The 19,031-nt window shown below is 35.9% G+C and overlaps 1 protein-coding gene and 1 long non-coding RNA gene across 2 annotated transcripts; both read left to right on the top strand.

Moving 5' to 3' along the window:
• Positions 1-9,613: 9,613 nt before the first annotated feature.
• On the top strand, positions 9,614-13,883 carry LOC113740898 (uncharacterized). The gene is made up of 6 exons (XM_027268412.2): positions 9,614-11,853; positions 11,945-12,247; positions 12,348-12,435; positions 12,527-13,284; positions 13,549-13,651; positions 13,758-13,883. Exons 1-6 carry the CDS (start codon positions 9,614-9,616, stop codon positions 13,881-13,883), a joined length of 3,618 nt encoding a protein of 1,205 aa, XP_027124213.2.
• A 503-nt stretch (positions 13,884-14,386) lies between these two features.
• LOC140005748 (uncharacterized) lies at positions 14,387-14,693 on the top strand. The gene is made up of 2 exons (XR_011813317.1): positions 14,387-14,454; positions 14,574-14,693. It is a non-coding gene; the product is annotated as an uncharacterized lncRNA (long non-coding RNA).
• The last annotated feature ends 4,338 nt before the right edge of the window (positions 14,694-19,031 follow it).

The raw sequence follows: 19,031 nt of genomic DNA, 5'->3' as shown, positions 1-19,031 counted from the left end.
AGCAAATGCACTACCCTAGTTCTAATGCTTATATGAAATGCAAGTCTAATGTCATGTTTCCATACAAAGGGGTGAAGAATATACATATACAAGGGGAAATATGGAATAGGGGATATAAATAGGAAGTAATATGGGATAAAAAAAATGTATATATAAGAAAAGTGTCATGCAACATGGAAAAGACCCTAAAAAGCGAAACATGCATGAGATGAAGTGATTTTATCACACAATCATGATCTAACGCTCGAGGGGCTCCTAAGGGTCTAGCGTTGGACTAGCACATGCTACAATTTCCCACTAGCATTGGACTAGTGAGAAAAATCAGAACAAAGGGCCACAACTAGCGTTGGACTAGTGTGGATTCGAGAAATTGACCACAACTAGCATTGGACTAGTGTGGTGACGTCACACATTGGTTACAATCAAATAAATCATGTAAGACCTAATAAAAGCATGTAAACACATAAATCACATATAGCACATAACACATAAGCATGATATCTAGATGGAAGACCCTAAGAAAGCGATAACACATAGCACATAGATATGCAAAACACACATCAAGCAAAGAAAGCAAACCAAACCTATCTATTACATTGGGGGGACGCCCTACTACAATCTAATGGGGGATGAATAAAAAGAAAATAATAAGCGAATAAACCCCTAACTATTACAACTCGGCATTTAAATGCCCTTCCAAATAATCAAAAATTAAAATGAAATAAATATACTAAATTAAAACAAATAAAGCGAATAAATAAATAAATAAAATGAAAACATTTAAAAGGCATGCAATCAAGCACATAAAGTCACGTAAGTGCGCACATAGGATCAAATAAAGCAAAAATAAGGGATAGAGTGTACCTCGCTTGAGTTGGAGCCCTAATGGAGTGAAATTACTTATTTACCCTCCAAAATAAAAGAAAAGGTCAAGGCATCACTTTAAGCAAGCAATTACATGAAATAAACATTAAATATGAAAAATGAAAATTAATCACTAAATTGAGTCAATTAAAGTATTTACATAAAACAAAACATCCATATGCAAGAAATTAAAGCAACAAGGACCCAATTAAAAAAATCAAAAAGTTTGAAAGGGCCTAAAATAAAATACTAGAATTTATGGCTTAAGATGAGACCTATCAATGCTAAAACTTCACAAAAGATTAATGAAAAACTCATTTGTTGTGGTTAAACAACAAAATTAGCTAAGGTTTTAAGCAAATGGAAATCGAAACTATAATTCTTCAAAATCATTAACTTTTCACTATTTCATCCTAAAAATCATAAAGAATCTATCCAAGAATCATGTTAAGACATGTTAAAGAAAAAAGGCATGTTTGGAGGGATACAATCGATTAAATTATTCAACTAATTGGGCCAAAATCGCATTAGCTAAAAACCCAAGGGACTAGAATGCAATTCCTGGAAGATTTTCATGCAGTTAGCATGCAAATGTTACGGAGAAGGCTTCTGCAACAACAAACTATCAGCACCTTCGTTCAAATGTGGATTCCAGACAAACTTTGATTAAAACCTTTTCATCTAAACTTCAAAACTTAAATTAAGCAACAAGACACATATCTTTCACATCCAAACAAGCAAAGCTTAGAAGGAAATTATGCAAGTTCTTAAGAATCTTTCTTTTCTACACCATTCCAGCTGCAACTTTCTTAGGCAATCAGAAATTTGTTTTCAGCAAGCATTCGATCCTGACTCAAGTGTTTTTTTGGACCCCAAACACGTAAAACTCAGCACCAGCGATTCAACTTTCTCTTCACAAGATTAAGCATGCAACTTAAGTGCAAAAATTCAATGAGCAGCCACGGAGAAGGAAATAGCACAGAAGGATGCAGCAGCTTTTGCCGTATACATTTGGGCATGACTACCGTTCACCCGTAACTTCCTTTCCATTTCATCAAGCAAACAAGCTCACCAACTACCAGGATTATCGACTCAATCAAACACGAACTTTTTGTTGCAAGATTAAGGTGGAAAATCTGGTTTGACCGATAACAAAAGAAAGAAAAGAAAATGCAGCAAGAGATTCTGCAACAACACAAGCAAGCTGCTGCGTTTTTTGTTTCACTTGGCCGAGACATATCTATGCAAAGCAACCCAAGAAAATTCCAACGAATTTGGTAATTCACAAGTTCGACTGGATATTAAAATGAAATGCAGTAAAGACGCTAGGGAAGGGACTTGCGGTGAACACACACACAGTATGTCAATGAAATACAAGAACAAAGAATAGACTTTGGTCTGTGAAATGCAAGTGAACGCAGGTAAACATCAGACTGTCTCTCATCCTTTGACCACATTCGCTGGTCCTGAGTTTCATAGTTTTCATGTCAAAGAGACTCAAACAAACACCAAACTTTACTCTAGCAATCAAGACACCCCATAATAATTCAACATCCAAGCATGAATAAGAACCCAGAATTTCTGGTTACACCGAATAGATGTTATACGGAATGGGAGGAGTTGAAGACTACCTGTTTACCGCCTTTGGGCTCGAAACTCCAACCTGGGTTCGATGAAGATATCACTGCAGATTCTGATGAAGAAATCTTCCTGGGTTTTCAGCCTTTCCCACGTTCTTTCTCGGATCTATTGGCTCCTCCCTCTCCCACGGATTTTCTTTTTCTTTTCTCCCCGCGACTGAAACCCTTTTCTCCTTTCTTTCTTGTTCCCCGCAGATCCTTTCTCAATCTCCTATCTCTCTTTCTTCCTCTCTTTTCCGGCCATCCCATCGCCCTTTCCTTTCTGGCTTTCCCAAACTCTCAGATGGAACCCTCAGCTCTCGTTTCTTTCGAGCCTTTTCTTGCCCGTTTGGTTTTCCCTTTTCCTCTGTCCAGAAAACCTCCTTGTTCCAGCCGTTAGCTCCTCCTCTCAAAACCCTCCTCAACCGTCACCAGATTTCCTCTGTTTCTATTTTTCAGATTTTCAACCGTCACTAGATGCTCCGCCGTCACCCCAATCTTGCTCACTGATTTTTTCTCCCTCAGTTCCTTTCCTTAGCCGCCGCCCACATATCCTTTCTACCCCTTTTTCTCCCCCTAATCTTCTGTCCGCTCTTTCTTTTATACCCCATGAAAACCTTAAACCCTCACATCAAGGGTTGGTAAAAAACTTCAGCTCACCTCCTCCCTCTAGCCATCCGATTGGCTTTCCTCTCAAACCTTCTTTATTTCGGATGAAGCCAGGTGGAATCGATTAAAAGATCCAGTGGTGGAAGAGAGAAATGGAGCTGTGATGCCTTTCCTCTGTACTCCCGTGCATGATTTTGCTTCCGATATAAGGCAAAGGCTTGGATTAAGTGCAACTCACAGGCGTGAGCTTGCTCTCCCTTTTTTTTTTTAATAATAATAATTTAATGAAAATAATATAAACAAAAATAACATTTTAAGTAACAATCAAATACAACGATCAAAACCAAGAATAAAAAATAAAAACAAAATGTTAAAAAACTTTTGTGTTTGATTGATAAATTTTCTTTTTTTTTTGAATTAATTAATAATAATAAAACAATTTTCTTAATAGAAATAAAAATAAAAATGAGCAAAAAACAAAATTAAAACCAAATCAACTAAATAAATAAAAATAAAAATAAAGTAAAATAAGATAGAAAGTTAAAATTTTGGTGTCTACACCTGCCCAGCTCTCGCCGGGACTCAGTCGTTCACTAAAGTTCTCAATTAAATTACAAGATATATCTCAAATTTACATCAAATTCTCCAAGAATTACATATCACAAACGCAGCTGAAACTAATTCCCAAACGTGGAATGTACACGTACATCCATTCAAGTCCAAACATTCATACAAACCCAACTATTACACAAGAGAAATCTAAAACTCAAACTATACAGGAGATAATCCATCCAGCCACATGAATAAGTACTACAAGCACTTCCTTTGCCTCGAGCCCTATGGAGGTGAATAAACATTTTTGGGGTGAGCTAGAAGCTCAGGGAGTAACCAGTCAAAATCAGTTTCATAATAGTTCATTTCAATGATGTCATGAATCAGTAATCAAATGTACGTTTATTGCTCTCGTGAGCCAGTGAAATAATAGTACTTAGACGGCCAACGCTCAAGTTGATCAGTTAACAATAAACAGTGAAACAGGAATAGGGATCCATTTGCTCCAGATAAACAGTAAACCGTGGTGGAGACGTTGGTTCTAAGCCCAAGACTTCCCAAGAACTCATTTAAGCCAAATCATGTCATGAACTCACATGCAAGCACACATGATATGCAATCGAGTAAATAATGCAAGAAACAATTCATAAGTAGCTTTGGAAACAGTTTGGGGTCACTCACCTTCACGGCTTAGGAACCATCCATCATATATCATTGCCTTGGCCAAATCCAAGCCCTTCAACTCAAACTCAAAGTAATCAAATGCTTTCAAAGATAAGACAGCATATCCCCTTAATTTCCTTACTTTTCCATCCTACAAGCAACACCATTTCATCTCAAATCAACCACATACACATCATAGACTATCAAATACACCTTTCGGTACAATATCCATAACTGAAGCTACACTTATCGGATTGAAATGAATCTTATGGTGTTTCGACGCCAAGACATAACCCTACATTTCTTATGAAAACCTCCAAAGCCAAATCATGCATTTTCAGGGTCAAAAAAAGAAGTTTCCACGAAAACAGAAATCTGGGCGCGAAACAGGGTTCATGGACAGTCAAGGTTATTTCGTTCATTTTACAGGATACAGTGCTCGGATTGAGCTGAAATTTTGTACACAACTAGTTAACACCATTTGCTAAAACTTTCATGTTTTAACCTAAGCCTGATTCGGTATCTAACATGCCCAAATAAATCCGGCCAGAACAGCGCAAATGTAAACCCTAAACCTGGAATTTCCGCACAAAACTGAAATTTTCCGCAAATAACCGCAATTAACGCACAAGAGAGCTATTTAACACCATTTAGAACCATCAATTCAAGGCTAACCATATCCATCATAGGAAATAGAGAAATCCCAAAAAAAATAGAAATTTAACTAACTTCACTTTAATCCAAGAAATCTTCCATAAAATCACCTCTTAAGCCAACACAAGTCAATAATAAACCAGTGTTAAGAACAAAGAATGGATTGCTAGACATGATACCTTGAAATCTCAAGAAAGGTGATGGCTTAGAGTTCTTCTTCCCAAATTAGCTTCACAAACACCTTGGAATCTCCTTAGTAAACAACTTTTATGGAGTAATTTGCAATTCTATCGGTTAGAACTCAAGATTGGAGTAAGAAATTGGAGTGAAAGATGAAGATTTTTCTCTCTCTCATGCTCTCAAAGTTTCTGCCATAAGAAGGAGAAAATGGCTTACGCCACTAGCGGGTCCCACGTCCAATATACACTCTTTATTTCTCATGAACTAATTTATACTAGAAAAATGATTGGAAAACTATATTCATTTATAAAAGTCTCTGGAAAATTTTGATAATAAAATAAAGTAAGAAAAATGCACGCGGAAAAATAAATAAATAAATAAAGAAAATTTCCCATTTCTTTTCTTTCGGGCGTCACAGACTCCCCCCCTCCCTTAAAAGTATGTCGTCCTCGATATTCCAACTCATACTAATCAAGTCAAGAAATCCCTCAAAAGTCAAACTAGCATTTCCAAGCAAGCACGAAGAGTTACTTTAATCCCACTTGTCAGATTTTCATTCCTACAAGAAATCACTGATATGTCAAACCAGACCCACAATCCGGCATCCTAAACTTTAAGCCCAGGATACACTACAGAGATCTGAAGCCTAAGCTCTGATACCACCTGTGACAGCCCCACCTCACCCTAAGGTGAACCAAAGGGTTCGGCGGGCCGCCTGCCCAGCTCTCGCCGGGACTCAGTCGTTCACTACAGTCCTCAATTAAATTACAAGATATATCTCAAATTTATATCAAATTCTCCAAGAATTACATATCACAAACGCAGATGAAACTAATTCCCAAGCGTGGAATGTACACGTACATCCATTCAAGTCCAAACATTCATACAAACCCAACTATTACACAAGAAAAATCTAAAAATCAAACTATACAGGAGATAATCCATCCAGCCACATGAATAAGTACTACAAGCACTTCCTTTGCCTCGAGCCCCACTACAAGAAAAAAGGTCATTAGTGACAACATTTCTTTGTGACGACAAAAAGTTGTCACAAAATGAGGTTGTTTAGTCACGACTTTGAAGGTTGTCACAATTGACTCAAAGCAACTGAGTTTTCAGTGACAACCTTTAATTATCGTCACAAAACTATTTCGCGCCATAGGACTTGGATGGCGCGAGATTTGCGATAGTGACGACTTGATAAATGTTGTCTGTAATTCTACCGCTTTTTTTGACAACTTTTCATTGTTGTCACTGTTTATGTTTACTGACGACAAATTTTTGTCAGTAAAACTATAGCGTAGTTAGTGACAACATAAGTATCATCACTAACTTGAACATCTCTAATGCATTTATTTAATTGTGAGCCTCAATATTAATTTAATTTTTTTAAAATTTGATGATTTATTAACTATGACTTTATTTAATTGTGAGCCTCAATATTAATTTAATTTTTTTTAAAATTTGATGATTTATTAAACTAGTCATAGTTACTTAAATATTAATTTAATTTTTTAAAAATTTGATGATTTATTAAACTAGTCATAGTTACTCAATAGGTTTTTAACTGAAAAAAATTAATGAAAGTTTCTAATTAGAACAACTATATAAACTATTACAACTTGAGAAATAATATATTTACTAGTTCTTTGAATTTAGCAAAAATTTTTCATCCATTATAATTGTTTGATAAATATGTTAAGAAGTAGTGATTAGAAATACATTAGTAAATTTAATTAAAATTTGAAGCTAAAAATTCACTTGTAATATTAATATCGGATCAACTGTTTGATGTCATAAAAAATTAACTATTTGAAGCAGATCCAAGGTGCATTTACCGCTTGTAATATTTCAATATAATTTTCTCATCCATTATGAATATTTTTACAAAAATATTTAAAAGTAGCAAGTAATATTATATTAGTAAAATATTAATTCAACTAAAATGTTGGAAACTAAAAAACGTTGATTGAAATTTTGGTACTGAACAAGGGGGAAATCTAAGGAATTGAAATTTCATTCAAAGTCAATATTTTGAGGAGAGGCGCGGAAACACTTAGAACACTTAGAACGAAATAGCCAACACTACCAGTATCCTAAAGCCAACACTACCAGTATCACCGAACAAAACACACACTATCAGTATCCTAAAGCCAACAGCTAACACTTAGAACCAACCGTAGCACACTGCTCCTCGCCATCTCCTTGCCGAAACATCTCCTCGCCCGTCTCCTCGCCATCTCCTAATTGATGTTGGCTCGGAAATGATCAAATAGAAGACCACATTTAGCAGCAACTCTCTACCAAAAAAGGTATGCCGATTCTCTTTTTCCTCCCTAATTTTCCCCCAAAATGTTTTGCCCTAATTTTTTTTTCCCAAAAATTTCAGTCCAGTTTTTTGGGTTTCATTTGATTTATGGATGGAGTCATCTCCTCCTTTTGGATTCTACTTACTTGTGGGTTTTACCCTTGTTAATTTTTTGTCAACATTTTATTTCGGGTATGTATGGGTTCATAACAGCCTCCTAACATATAGGCTGTGGCTACACAGATTTAGCCCTTTCCTGATCCCTTGAATTCCTCAACAATTGTGGCTACATAGGTTGTGGCTAATTGAGATTGTAGACGAGTTTGTGTTTTGCATTGCACATAGTAGATTGATATATAGCTATCATGCTAATTGAGCTTGTAGACGAGGCTGTGTTTTGCATTTTAATTCCTATTCGCAAGAGTATATTGAAACAATAAAAGTTCTTGATATATAGCTATCATGCTCTGTCCATGGCATGGGGCCTGAAGAAAATTGATAGAGATGCTTTGAATGTATTTTGGACTTTCCTTCTTGTCCAGATGGTAAATAACAATTTATGGATACTCGCACCAAGAAAAGGAAAAAGAAAGAAAAAATGTCTTATGTCTAGGACCCATAATAACTCAATCACAGCAAATGCTGGATGAAGACTGTCCTTATTGAGGAAATATTTCACTCGTTTTCTTCTTATTTTTATCTTGGATTTGTGTATCAATTTGCTTTCAAAGCAAATCCAGATTAAAAAAAATGGGATGTTGACTTGTGGAAAATGTGAACCAATTAATGTTGAATATTGATTTGAGTCCCATTTCGGATGGTTTTGTTCCTATCCATTTATTATCATCACTTTTTTTTTGGAATAAAGCAAAGTGGTCATATTGTTGTGCTCACATTATAGTATTATACTTAACAAATTTGAAAATTAGATAACCTTCATTGAAGATTTTATAAAGTGGCTTTATGGAAAATTCTTAACATTTATAACTGCTAAATGTTGTGGTGTCGTGAAGGCACCAAGTTACCACGTTACAACTGGTAAGTTTACTTATGTAAGATGTAAATTCTGTTAAGATAGTAGATGAATTTTCGATATCTTACCATTAGTATGGCGAGATTTAGTACTTACATACATTTCAAAGGGTGCACAATACAACTCTCACTGAAAATTAATCAAAACTGCTAATCATCTGACTGCAAATTTTGGACCCAAAAGTAAAATTGTAGACAACCTCAAACACGAGAGAAGAACAGATAAGCATGAAAACATTAAGCGGGAACAAAAGAAAAAGAAAAAAAGAACTAGACAAACTACTATCAAACTTTTGACTGGGGTAAAAACTTTAATGGTGCCTTTTCCCTAATTGGTCTTTCCAGGGCCTTAGATAACAATGGCCACTAATTGCGCTAGTTTGTTAATGTGATCTTAGTGCTGTCCCCAAAAACCTCAACTGAGATCTCACAAGGAGCTGAACTTGCCTAATTAAAGTAAGGGTTATTTATTCATTAGATACTCATTAAGAAATAATTCAAGTGTTAAATTTTAGAAAATTAAAGTTAAACAGAAAAATGCATAAATATAAAAGAAAATAATAATTGTGAATATGTATATTCAGATGATAAATAACATGTGATTAAAATATTTTAACTAGTGTTTAATGAGATAAGAACACCTTTTAAAATATTCTACCTAGACTTAATTAAGAACTAATAACTTTAGAGGGATACCCTTTTTAAAATTTTTATACTGCTCCAGGTAATGATAGCCATTGATTGAACTGGTTGTTTGTTACTGTGATCTCAGTGCCATCCCAGGAAATCTCCACTGAGATCTAATAATTAAATTTCTCCCCTGTCCTTTTCATTTTGTTGTCTTCTTTATGAACCAAAAGTTTGTTTCCTTTTTGACAAGAACGTCCAGGTGTATTTGTGACATGTTTGACAGTTAGTTTCCTTTTTGTATTTATGAACCAAATGTGTAGTTGTGACATGTTTGAATTTACTAATAGCTGTGTTGTATTTTGTTTAATTTTTATTATTGTTGTATGGGAAGATTAATTTCCTGTATTGAGCTTAATTTCCTATATTTATTATATGTGTTGTCTTTGTAGTATCATGGTTGCGTATTTTTTTGTGTTAGGATCAACAGTGCTTGTGAAAAAACATGGATAGGAGTTGGATGACAATTAAAGATTACTTGCATCCTAGATATTTGGCAGGAGTGAAAGAATTCGTTGAATTTGCTTATTTAGGCAAGGATCCCACATATAAGCTCCCTTGTCCATGTAAAGGGTGCAACAACTTTGAGGATCAAACTATGGAGGTCATGAAAAGTCATTTGTGTGGGGGAATTGTTGAGAGCTATACTAGGTGGGTATATCATGGTGAAAGGTTTGAAGATTCTGATGAGGATGAAAATGATAACATAGTTTTAGATGAAGAAAACAGTGAGTCAGATGATATTCAAGAAATGTTAAATGACGTTGGTACTGCAAACTTTGGCGAGAATTGGAGAAATTCGGGGGAACATAATAGGGATATACCAAATAAGCAAGAGGGGGAAGCAAGTAAGTTTCTTAGATTATTATCTGAAGCTGAAAAAAGTCTCTACCCGGGTTGTGATAAGTACTCAAAACTTTCCTTTGTTGTCCATATCCTTCATTTGAAAACTATGAATCGGTGGACTTGCAAATCCATCGATATGCTGCTGAAATTCCTCATTCAAGTCTTCCCCATGGCATCAATTCCTAGCTCATACTATGATGCAAAAAATTTAATTCGTGAGCTAGGACTCAAGTGTGAAAAAATACATGCATGTGAAAATGATTGTGCACTTTATTGGAAAGAAAATGAAAGCCTCGATCACTGCCCAAATGAAAAATGTAAAGCACCTCGTTATAAATCCCCGGGTTCTAAAATTCCTAGAAAAGTGCTTCGCTATTTCCCCTTAAAATCAAGGTTGCAAAGACTATTCATAAACAAGGAGATAGCTCAAGATATGAGGTGGCATAAAGAGAGACGCGTTCCCAAGGAAAACACAATGACACACCCTGCTGACTCAATAGCTTGGAAGGAGTTTGATAACAGTCACCCATCTTTTGCCGAAGATCCTCGTAATGTTAGGTTGGGGCTTTCAACTGATGGTTTCAATCCCTATGGAAACATGAATAATGCATATAGTATATGGCCTGTAATCCTTGTTCCTTACAATCTACCACCTTGGAAATGCTTAAAGGACCCTTTTTTCCTGTTATCAATGATTATTCCAGGTCCTAAGTGCATAGGAAATTATATGGATATATTTTTTAGGCCTCTAATTGATGAGTTGAAAGAGTTTTTTGACACTGGCTTTGAGACTTATGATGCAGCCGTGGGAGAAAAATTTATGTTACGGGCTGCTCTATTGTGGACTATAAGTGATTTTCCAGCATATGCCTATTTGTCAGGGTGGAGTACGAAAGGTTATAAGGCCTGTCCTATTTGTTTAGATGATACAACCAGTGTATATCTGAGAAATGGATTAAAATGTTGCTATATGGGGCACCGGCGATTTTTGCCAGCGGACCATAAATGGCGCAGAGAAAGAAAGTCATTTGATGGCAAGAGTGATCTTAGACAGCCTGTTAGAACTTTATCCGGTGAAGAAATCTTTGAACAACTTCAAGAGTTTGATCAAATGGTGTTTGGTAAGGCACCTGAATTGCTTAAAGAGAAGAAAAGAAAACGCATGCAAAATCAGTCAAATTGGTTGAAGAAAAGCATTTTTTTTGAGCTGCCATATTGGAGTACTAACAAAATTAGACACAACTTGGACATTATGCATATCGTGAAGAATGTGTGTGAAATTTTGTTGGCTACAGTGATGGGTACGGGACACAAAAATAGGGACACTTGGCAAGCTAGAGAGGATTTGAAGGAAATGAGATTGAGGGAAGAATTGCATCTTCAAACTCAAGGGGATTCAAAGGTGATGCCCGCTGCATGCTACACTCTTTCACGCAGCGAAAAACAAAAACTATGCCAGTTTTTGAGCTCACTCAAGTTCCCCGATGGATTTGCCTCAAACATATCTCATTGTGTTAAGCCAAAAGAGTGCCAAATTTCAGGGATGAAGAGTCATGATTATCATGTATTCTTGCAACGTCTACTTCCATTAGCAATTAGAGGCATGCTGCCAAAGGATGTTTCCCAAACTTTGGTAGAACTAAGCAATTTTTTTAGGAAAATTTGTTCCAGGACTCTTTATGTAGATGAGTTAGATGCACAGGAGAAAAACATTGTTGTAATACTCTGCAAACTTGAAAAAATTTTCCCTCCAAATTTCTTCTATGTAATGGTCCATTTACCTGCTGAAGCAAAACTTGCTGGCCCAGCACAATACCGGTGGATGTTCCCATTTGAGAGGTAGTGTAAAGGCTATTTTAAGACTGAATCTTCTTTTGCTTCATAGGGTCGTACTGCTGTGACATCTTATGGCTGCATTTTTGTGACACAGAAAAATGGGTCAATACAAAGGTTATGTGCACAACAGAGCTCGACCGGAAGGATGCATTGTTGAGCGTTACTTGGATGATGAATGTCTAACATTCATTTCTAGGTACTTGCACAATGTTCCTACAATATTTAATGAACCAGAAAGAAACACCGAACGCTTTGAGGCTGCTGGAAAGTTGTCTATTTTTTCTGGAATGGCTCGGCCTTTTGGGGCAGCAACATTTTGTTGCTTAAGTGAATCAGAGTTGATGAAAATACATTTATTCATCTTGAAAAATTGTGAAGAAATTGATGATTACATAAGGTAATAAATTTATTACCTTATGTATATGAGAAGTGTTATATGTTTAGTCAATTATAGCACTAACCGTAGCACATAGATAACTAATAATACTATTGTATAGGATGCACAAAGAATTGCTTCAGCAGCAAAATGTGTCGAATGTAGAGCAGATGCACGATTTAGAGTTTCCAAAGTGGTTTGAAGATCGTGTAAGTATGGAACAAACTACTAGAAAACTTGTGGTATTTATATAGTTGTTAATTTGTTCAGTCATTCTAATTTCTTATTTGGGTTATATAGGTCACTTACATGCATACACAAGGCAGATGCTGTGATGAATTGTTGTCTTTGGCCAAAGGACTGGATTTTAGAGTGATCAAATATCCTGGTTGTAATGTCAATGGGTTTAGATTTCATACCAAAACACGTGAGGTAGACAGAAAAACCCAGAATAGTGGCATTATGGTGAAGGGTGAGCATGCTGATGTAGAAATAAACTTCTATGGTGCTATTACAGATATCTTAGAGGTTGAATACTCCTTCAGTCAAAGCCGAGTAGTTCTGTTCAAGTGTGATTGGTGGGACTTGAAAAATAGCTCATGTCTTAAAATAGACAAACACAGTAATCTAAGCAGCGTCAATTTGTCAAAAAAATGGTATATAGACCAGCCATTTGTATTCGCTTCCCAAGCCGAACAGGTCTTTTACGTAAAGGATATGAGGCTTGGAGGTGATTGGCATGTTGTCGAGTCAGTCTGTCCACGTTCATCATATGCTGTTCTTGAAAAGGATGAGGATAAATCATGTGAAGAAGAAGAGGTTTACCAAGAAGATTATCTTGAAGACCTAATTGGGGTTCAAGAGAATGTCGATTTGTCTAACTTGAAAAGAGGTGATATGCTAGCTGATGAAGCTGTAGAAACTGGCATCCTAAATTCTGATTCTTCAGCTAAACATGCCAGGAAAATGGATGATTTTTTTGTTGATGATGATGAGATTCAGCAATTGAGCTCGAGTGAAGATGAAAGTGAAAAATTTGTAGAAAGTGATGACTATGAGTCTGACTAAACGATGTTGTAAATAACATTTTCAGTTTCTATTTATAGTTACCATGTAACTTTTGGTTCAAATCAAGTGTATTTCTTATCTTGAATTATTTTTAGTCACTCTTATCTTCTAATTTGCAATATCTATTGTAAAATACAAGGCATATTAATTAAGTTCCTCCTTCGGGTGAGCATGCTGGTAATTGTACCTTGTCCTGGCTTTTTAGACATATTTAGTCTAAATGCATGGCTGATTGATATCTTTTTATCATGTAGTTACATGGCTGGGCCAGGGAAGAAAGGAAAATGTCCTATGCGACCAACTCGAGGTGCTGAAATACCTAATGCAGCAGAAGCTAGAGAAAAAATAGGTGAACAGGTGATGAAAATTGACTTTGCTATGTACTTGTACCTTCACTTCTTTATACCATTGGTTTTAAACAATTAAGCATCTGCCCTGCTGTGTTTTTCTTACTTCACTATAGCAAGTTGGTGGCCCAAAAGGTAGTCTGGCTAGCAATGCCAATAATGGTGCTGAATTTAGCCTATCTAGAAAGTCAGTTCAAATTCGCCTATTTGATGAGACTGAGGTTAGTTCTTACTTTTGGTAGTTGGCAATATTTGAAAAATACATTTCTAATGTGTAGTTGGCTGGATTTTAGGATCCTACTACCTCAAATGGTCGCAAAACTGCTACAGGATCATCAAGACATGAGTTGACAACTCCTACATCTATTGAGCAGCAAAATACTACTCCTACTTCAGTACAAGTCGGATCTAACCAGTCCATTGGTTGTGGAAGTGACCGGAATAATGAGAGCGATGATGTTCAACAGAATGATACCGGTATATGAGATTTACTTGTAATTTATATTACACAGCTAATTTCATTTCAGATTTTTCCACTGACATTCATAACTGTGTACTATGTTTTGGGTAGGTGGTATCAATGTAACTAGGAAAAGAGGATATACTCGCAATATTGCACTGTCCAAGGAAAAGAAGGCCGGCAAAAAGGTAAAAGTCCAGGTCTCTGAAGTTAGTGGAAGAGTAATTGGAGAAGGGGCACAACAGTACATCTCAGAGGCAAGTTGTGTCATTCGTAAATATGACAAATGGAAAGCAGAAAAATGGTCCAAACTCCAAGAATCTGATAGAGAAGGAATGCTAAAACTTGTTAATGTAAGTGAAATTGCTTTGAAGGCTTGTTTTTCTTCTTGACTTGGTAACAACTAGTTCTGCAACAGGTCATTTATGCACTTTTTCTGACATTTACAATAAATTTTTTACTCATATTTCAGAATAGTTTTGCTTATGATGAAGGAGAACATGTTAAGCCAGCACTTCTTAAGCAGTTAAATACACAGTACAGAAGTCGACGATACAATTTTCACAAGATTTTCAAGAAATTTAGTACAAAAGAGGAAGCACTTGCAAATCGTCCACAATATGTTGAAGAATCTGATTGGATTTACCTTTGTGACTATTTCTGTAGTCCAAATTTTATGGTATAGAGGCCGACTTTTGATCATTTACTATTGTTCTTTCTCATGTTTTTTGTGTGTTAAATTTTGATCATGGCTGAACTTGATAAGTGCAGAAGATAAGTGAGAGGAACAAGATCAATAGATCAAAGCAAAAAACTGCTCATACAGCTGGAACAAAATCCTTTCTTCGTCATAAAGCTGACCGGGTATTTGATTATCTTGAAGACATGTCTTTTGGATTGTTTAGGCAGGTTATTTAACTTCTTATTGTAACAGGAAGCACAAGAAGGGAGGGAAGTTGGACCAATAGAACTTTATGACATCACCCATTACAGCAAGAAGAAGAATGCAATGGTTGACGAAACATCTGCTATGAACTTAGTAAGAAAAATGGAATTGGTACTCTAATATTGTTGTACAACTCTTATGAAAGTCTAACTTCAGAATTTACCTTTGTGACAGAGCATGATGAAGGAGAAAAAGTTGGAATCTGAATCTAGTGGTGCAAATAGGACTGAAGAAGACATTTCCATTGAAGTAACTGGACGTGTAACCGGATACGTACATGGCCGTGGTCCCTCCAAAGCTGGAATAATTGCCCAAAAGCTTGCAGAGATAGATGATTTCAAGAAAAGAGCAGAACAAGCGGAGAAGCGCTCAGCTGAGTTGGAAATAACAGTCCAATCTCAACAACAACTTATGGAGAAGCTTGTGAACCAGCAAAGTGAAATGCAGAACCAACAAAGTGAAATGCAGAACCAACAAAGTGAAATGCAAGATCTCCTTAAATCTTTGAAAGCACAACTGCAAGCCAACAAGTAAGACGATGAAGGCACATCTGAACGAACTGATTGGTAAGCAATTTTCAACTATATATACTTGTCTAAATAGATATAATGGCTGCTATGGTTTAAAGTTAACATAAGTTATTGCAAATTAGTTATTGGTAGGTGACAATATTAACTTGTAATATCAAGAATGAGGAGGGACATTTAAGAATTACTTCTGTCAACACAAGGTTCTAATCAGATGGTGTTTTGATCCTGGGAGTACATTTGTGGCTTTATCATAGCTTTGTTATCATGAAACAATAACATTACACAAAAAAAAAGCTTCAATAGTGTTTCTGTTTCATGATATTAATTTGAGGAGCACAGAAGGGCTAAAGAATAGAAAAGATTATTATTGTCATTTGGCCAATGAGTTAGCTAAAAACTTAAAATATTGTCATGTTTAAGACGTTTTATGGTCAAGATACAGAAACGCTTGCATCTTGCAGGTTTCAAAGGTTCATGGCAATTCTGGACCTGTCTCTCCCTTTCATTCTTGTGGGTGCCACTTATTATTCTCAGTGTTTTGAACACAAACTAGTGTAGTGTCTATGTCACTACTGGTCGTTGTGGAGAGAGTAGGAAGATTTGATATCTGCTTACTAATTTAGGTTAGGAATGAACAGCAAAAACAAAATACTGATTTAGCTTTTTGAATACTTGCTAAACATTAATGTCATGCAATTTCCAGTTAAGCCTAATGATTTGCTATGTGGTGTCCTGATTCTAGTTTTTCTGTTTTGCAATGACATTTAGGCTTTAAAGCTCAGACGGAAAATTTGATGGCTCCTAATTACCGCCTTTACTCTGGAAAATCCTTTCTTTCTTGGTTGAATTTTATCATGGCACTGTCTTCTTCATTCCCTTTGTCTCTGCTGACCAAAGCTTCTGATTTCTTGTTAGAAATATGCTGCAGAGAATTTGCTGTTCTGTCTCAGACCCTTCGTTTCTGAAATTAGCTCCTACTTAGTTGCCAAAAACTGTTGTTCTGATGATATGTAAAGTTGCAGATGGAAATGGTAAAGTAATTCAAGTAAAGAACTAATTACTAGTAAATTAGCAAACATGAACCTGAAGAGGACCTAATTGTAGCGTTGACAGAATAACCATCTTCAAGAAGCCTTTTGATCAACCATAATGCCAAAAAGTCCAGTTCCACCTGTTACACATACTCTCCCCTTCTCCATCTTCTCCCCTTCCATTAATTTGTGTCCGTCTAGCCTTTAATACCAGTATAGTACTGTTTGGTCTCTCTGCAGTGGATTGTCAGTTTCAACTTGAAGAATTAATGTATTTCTAGTATAGTATTTCACTTGAAGAATACCAATATAGTACATGCGAAATGTATTTCCTTCAAGTAGTTAAAGGGAATCTTCCTTGTTAGTTAGACTGTTGTGCTGAGTCAACAATCAAGTAGTTATTTTGTTATTCTTGAGTTGTATAAGAATGCAGAAATCTGGATTGGGCAACATGGAAAAATCATTTTGAATAATATCTCTCTTTCTTCTTCCTCAAGTCTAGTTTCTCTCCCCCTTATCACTCTATTTCTACTGCAATTGCTGCATTCATTACGGTGGTATCAGATTAGTGAATGCTTGTTACTTTTGTTGTTTATTTAGCAATTAGAGACTGTTTTGCTTTTGTCACCTGATAACTTTACTAATAACTTTACTACTTTATTGCAGATATATTGCTCATTTTGGAGGTTTCGAAGAAGATTAGCAGTACAGCTTACATGTCGACTCAAAAACTGTGGTTATAGTGCTGTCTTAAGTTTAGAAAATGTTTTAGAAGCGCAGGAAATGTTTTGGGACTTGGAATATGTTTTTTAGTGCAGCCTTGACTTATATGAGTAGTATTTGTTCTACTCAAACTTATGAAATTATTTGTACTATGATGTTGCACTTATTTATGACATTTGAATATTTAATATATTATTTTGGCATATTCTATTGTAACGGGTGCCTACATTTGTTATTTATTAAACATTACTGATATTTTCATTTTTTAGATATTATTGTAGTAGGAAAGTCATGTGTAAGGTGTTGTAAATGAGTAGTATTTTTCTAGGCAGGATGTCTTTATTGACAATTGTTATTGTCACTTAATCAAAACTGTCTATTGATAAGGGATTGTTGCCACGGTTGATCAGGGGTTTATTGACAACAAAGTTGTCACTAATTCCCCTATGCCCTCACTATCGTCCCTTCATGCATCACTTGCATCACTGACAAGAGAAGGTGTTGTCACTAGATTTATAGCTTTTACTGATGACATATGTTGTCATAAAAAGTTTCATTCACTGACGACTCTAAGGTCGTCATTGTATACTTTCATCTTTTACTGACGACATAGATTGTCATAAAAAAGGTTATATTTACTGACGACTTTAAAGTTGTCACTGTATACTTTTACCGACGGAGATTCAGTGACGGCCTTGCGACAACTGAAATGTTGTCAATAATGGTCATCAGTGACGACTTTTTGATTATTTGTGACGAAAAGTAGTTATCACTGATGACCAAAATTCTTGTAGTGCCCTATGGAGGGGAATAAAATATTTTTGGGGTGAGCTAGAAGCTCAGCGAGTAACCAGTCAAAATCAGTTTCATAATAGTTCATTTCAATGATGTCATGAATCAGTAATCAAATGTACGTTTATTGCTCTCGTGAGCCAGTGAAATCATGGTACTTAGACGGCCAACGCTCAAGTTGATCAGTTAACAATAAACAGTGAAACAGGAATAGGGAGCCATTTGCTCTAGATAAACAGTAAACCGTGGTGGAGACGTTGGTTCTAAGCCCAAGACTTCCCAAGAACTCATTTAAGCCAAATCATGTCATGAACTCACATGCAAGCACACATGATATGCAATCGAGTAAATAATGCAAGAAACAATTCATAAGTAGCTTTGGAAACAGTTTGGGGTCACTCACCTCCACGGCTTAGGAACCATCCATCATATATCATTGCCTTGGCCAAATCCAAGCCCTTCAACTCAAACTCAAAGTAATCAAATGCTTTCAAAGATCAGACAGCATATCCCCTTAATTTCCTTACTTTTCCATCCTACAAGCAACACCATTTCATCTCAAATCAACCACATACACATCATAGACTATCAAATACACCTTTCGGTACAATATCCATAACTGAAGCTACACTTATCGGATTGAAATGAATCTTATGGAGTTTCGAAGCCAAGACATAACCCTACATTTCTTATGAAGACCTCCAAAGCCAAATCATGCATTTTCAGGGTCAAAAAAAGAAGTTTCCACGAAAACAGAAATCTGGGCGCGAAACAGGGTTCATGGACAGTCAAGGGTATTTCGGTCATTTCATAGGATACAGTTCTCGGATTGAGATGAAATTTCGTAGGCAAATAGTTAACTCCATTTCCTAAAACTTTAATGTTTTAACCTAAGCCTGATTCGGTCT

This window comes from Coffea arabica, chromosome 4e, assembly GCF_036785885.1.
Source record: "Coffea arabica cultivar ET-39 chromosome 4e, Coffea Arabica ET-39 HiFi, whole genome shotgun sequence".
In the NCBI taxonomy this organism is placed as follows: domain Eukaryota; kingdom Viridiplantae; phylum Streptophyta; class Magnoliopsida; order Gentianales; family Rubiaceae; genus Coffea; species Coffea arabica.
Note: the sequence above shows the minus strand (reverse complement) of the source record. Positions and strands in the feature narration are given on the sequence as shown.